Source organism: Bactrocera dorsalis, chromosome 3, assembly GCF_023373825.1.
Source record: "Bactrocera dorsalis isolate Fly_Bdor chromosome 3, ASM2337382v1, whole genome shotgun sequence".
Taxonomy (NCBI): Eukaryota; Metazoa; Arthropoda; class Insecta; order Diptera; family Tephritidae; genus Bactrocera; species Bactrocera dorsalis.
The window spans coordinates 89903033-89907300 of NC_064305.1; the positions used below are offsets into that span (position 1 = coordinate 89903033).

Below are 4268 nucleotides of genomic sequence, written 5' to 3' on the forward strand. Positions count from 1 at the left end.
ATGGGCGGTGTGTGCGGAGCTTGCGCATGGAAATATGATCGGTGCTTTCGAAATATTTTTGGCGGCAGTGGAGGGGAGTCAAACAATTTCAATGCTTTTGTTGCTTGCGAGAGCTTTCTCGTACCAACAACATCAACTGCAACAACATGTATGATCTAAACGCCCTATGGAGTATAGCGAAGACCCAACCCTATGCTGAGTACTAAGTATGTGTGGCGGCAACCAGCCCCTCGGCCCCTCAACCCCCCCTTGTTTGACCATAACTGCGTTATAAAGTCATTGATATGGAAAATTAAGTCTAAAAAAGTCGTTTTATTTATAAATAATTATAAATTGTTTTAATTTAATTACATAAGAAATCATTACATTATTTTACATGTGGCAAAAATACCCTTAAAAAACAATAATGCGTTCATTATGCTTTCATAAAACTATAAGCAAAATCAAGAGTTAATCGAAATGAAACGAAACATATTCATAAACGGTAAATTGTTAAATGACAAACATAAAACATAAATCTGGTTCAGTGTTGTTTGTGTGTTTACAGTTGTGAGTGTTGTTCAGTCGTTATGAATTTGCGATCTGGAACCAGTGATCAATTGGTATTGACAACATTTATGCAAATAAATAAATAAACGAATGGGCGGGCATCTCTGAAGGCATGTTGTTGTTGTTATAGCTAATATGGTGATACTGCATCATCAGACACAATAATGTGGCGAACAATGCAATAGCCACGTCAGCGCGAACACGTAAAAGCGTATTACTAGCTGGTAACAGTAACTGCTTAGAAGCACTTGCGGTGGACAATGCCAGGGCCGGATTCGTCGTATTCTTCCTTGGAGATCCACATCTGTTGGAAGGTGGAGAGGGAAGCCAAGATGGAACCACCGATCCATACGGAGTATTTACGTTCTGGTGGGGCAATGATCTTGATCTTGATGGTGGATGGAGCCAAGGCGGTGATTTCCTTTTGCATACGATCAGCAATACCTGGGTACATGGTGGTACCACCGGACATGACAATGTTGGCGTACAAGTCCTTACGGATATCAACATCGCACTTCATGATGGAGTTGTAGACGGTTTCGTGGATACCGCTGGATTCCATACCCAAGAATGAGGGTTGGAAGAGGGATTCTGGGCAACGGAAACGTTCATTACCAATGGTGATCACTTGACCATCGGGAAGTTCATAAGACTTCTCCAGGGAGGTGGAGGCAGCGGCGGTAGCCATTTCTTGTTCGAAGTCCAAAGCAACATAGCACAATTTCTCCTTGATGTCACGGACAATTTCACGCTCAGCGGTGGTGGTGAAAGAGTAACCACGTTCAGTCAAGATCTTCATCAAGTAGTCGGTCAAATCGCGACCAGCCAAGTCCAAACGGAGGATGGCATGGGGCAAGGCATAACCTTCGTAGATTGGTACGGTGTGGGAGACACCATCACCAGAATCCAAGACGATACCGGTGGTACGACCGGAAGCGTACAGGGAGAGGACAGCCTGGATGGCGACATACATGGCTGGGGAGTTGAAGGTTTCAAACATGATTTGGGTCATCTTCTCACGGTTAGCCTTTGGGTTCAATGGGGCTTCAGTCAACAAGACTGGGTGCTCCTCTGGGGCGACACGCAATTCATTGTAGAAAGTGTGATGCCAGATCTTTTCCATATCATCCCAGTTGGTGATGATACCGTGCTCAATGGGGTACTTGAGGGTCAAGATACCTCTCTTGGATTGAGCTTCATCACCGACGTATGAGTCCTTTTGTCCCATACCAACCATCACACCTTGATGACGTGGGCGACCTACAATTGAGGGGAAGACGGCACGGGGCGCATCATCACCGGCGAAACCGGCCTTGCACATGCCGGAGCCTAAAAAATAAAAAAATACAAACCGTACGTAAGTAAGTGATACACCATGCTTTCGCTGGTCTTTATGTGTCGTAGGAAAAACGGACGGCGGGAAACGAAGAAACGTGCGGTAAAAGTGAGTGACGCAGAGCCATTTGATATGTGCTACCGCAAAATTGAGCGAATCCCGGAGAAGGTAACGTGAAAAATGGCGCATAAATCTGGCGGCCCGTCTTAGAAACAGCTAACCTCAGAAAACCAATTTTTGAAAAAATTGCTTTCCGCAAAAAAACAGTTTGAGGAATATAATTAGAAACCTGATTGGCCTCCTTTTTTTAATATATGATTATTCTAAAATTATTCTCGTTGGAAAGTGTGTCGTCTATTTTTACTAAGTTTACTAAGTGCTGATATTTTTAGTAACAAAAATTTCCAAAATCTTTCGAGTAGGTATTTTTTTTTTAATTTTCAAAATATTTAGTCTTTCTGCTGAATTTAGTTTTGAATTTAATCAAAAATATATTTCTCATTATTAGCCAAATTATATAGAAACTTCTGCTATCACTTAATCAGTTTCTTTTCCTTTCCTCCTTTGCCTTCAGGGCTTTGCTATATCTTTTTGGTATGTTTACCACATTTTATTTCAGATTTTTGGGGAACTGGTACAGTTCAAATAAAAAATATTACGTGATCCCATTGAGGGGGTCTCACGGCACACACTACGCAATGCTGGTCAATGCCAACGCCCTATTTCTTGAAACTAGATATTTCTGTATCTCTCTTGTCCTTAATCACTTGAGATTTAATAAACAATTTTTCATTTTTCTCTCTTTTGTTATCCTTTTCGTTTCAATTCTATGTTTGTGTTGTACACTTTTCACTACACCATTCTCGTATCTTCGCCTCCTTCCGCCGTAAATCCTTCAAACTGTAATCCAAATATGCTTTGCTGCTGCTGGATTGGGCTTTCATCCAGTCCACCAACAACAATATCCACAGCTAATATCCAATGTTAACGCACCATTATCAACGACCAAAGCAGCAACCTCATCGTCACACATTTTGTTTGTGTTTTGTGTTTTAAAACCACGAGCAAGAAGAAATAATCAAATAATAAGGCAAATGTGTACGCTTTGGAACACTACTCACTGACTAAAGTGCCTTGGCCACTGCCAGTCGATTTTATACCAATCAACATAAAACTACAATTTTCATGTTCATCGTATGGGAAATCCCAAAAAGTTCTTCGGCAACAGCGATCGTCAGCCGCGACGCCGCTCAGTGTCACCAACACCCGCAACACTCCATCAACGGCGGCGGCGGCAACCTCACCTCCACCGCCAACTCGGCATACACGATACACCGCGCCACACACAGGCACACATACAGGTGCTTCGCCACAAGCAGCAACACCAACACCAGCTCATGCAACGAGGAATATGGTGTGTTTACGATTTTTCAACGTCGCTAAAAATAGACCGATCATACCGCCGCGCTCACCGTCATCAGCGGCACACCGACACATGTACGCCATGCATTGCGGAGGCTGGATGGCAAGCGATGTGCGCGCAGCCGAGCGAGTTAGCAATAGCGATCGTGCTCCTGCGCACTGTGGCACCCCCACTCACTATCTTCGGCTAATCGTATGCATGTGGGTGTATAGGTTGGTTCGGCCTGCTGGGGAAGCTGTTGTGCCGTCATAGCGGCAGCGCAGTGCTCACGTTTACTTCGTGTGATTGTGCGCTCGCTGTTCGTTGTTGATCGCCGCGTATGCTCGCGTTCGTTCGGCATGATCGAGTGTGATTGTTTATGATTGTGCGAATGTGTGTGCATATTTCATGGGTAATTGGTTCGGCTCTCCACGGAAAGCGCTCCAAAAGCGCCGTATAAGGCAAGGCGGCCGCGTCAACGCCACAACGCCTGCCGTTGCGAGTTTGTGGTTGGCGGGTGTTGTGCGGTGCGGCGCTGGTATTTTTTTAACAAATTTATTCTCAATCTAAAATGTGTGGCACTTTTTGTTTTCTTCAATTTCTCCGTTTCAATCGCTTACTCTGTTTATGTGGTGGGGGGCATACATCGCGCCTGCTAACTCAGAGGCTGTCTCGCTTGCACGCGTTCGCCTGCGAAGCGCATAGCTTCTGTATTGGCAGCATTTTGTCGCTTTTCAAACAAAAATATTTTCAATATTCTATTTTCGAACATTTAATTTTTCAAAAATGCTTAATAAATACATATTTTCTGCTAGTATGCCTGTGTGATTGTGTTGTGGCTCTCACGTTGCGTACGAGCATCGCTCTCGTTAGCCGTTGTGGCCCCCACGCACGGGCGTCTAAATTTGCATTTGTATGGCCGAGCAAATTGGTATGGTACATGTGTATCATTATGTAGGAATTTTTCGTATTTTTGTATGC

At 44.0% G+C, this 4268-nt stretch overlaps 1 protein-coding gene across 1 annotated transcript; it reads right to left on the reverse strand.

Moving 5' to 3' along the window:
• Window positions 1-292: 292 nt before the first annotated feature.
• Window positions 293-3039, reverse strand: LOC105225453 (actin-2, muscle-specific). The gene is made up of 2 exons (XM_011203913.3): window positions 2879-3039; window positions 293-1878 (listed from the first exon to the last, which is right to left on the reverse strand). The coding sequence occupies exons 1-2, from the start codon at window positions 2916-2918 to the stop codon at window positions 788-790; spliced, it is 1131 nt and encodes a 376-aa protein (XP_011202215.1). The 5' UTR covers window positions 2919-3039; the 3' UTR covers window positions 293-787.
• Window positions 3040-4268: the final 1229 nt, after the last annotated feature.

Excerpts from the sequence above, each read along its gene's own strand:
- LOC105225453 (XM_011203913.3), bottom strand. The coding sequence starts at position 2,918 with ATGTGTGACGATGAGGTTGCTGCTTTGGTCGTTGATAATG. Across the intron at positions 1,879-2,878 it reads TGCTTTGGTCGTTGATAATG|GCTCCGGCATGTGCAAGGCC; the intron begins GTGCGTTAACAT and ends TTTATTTTTTAG.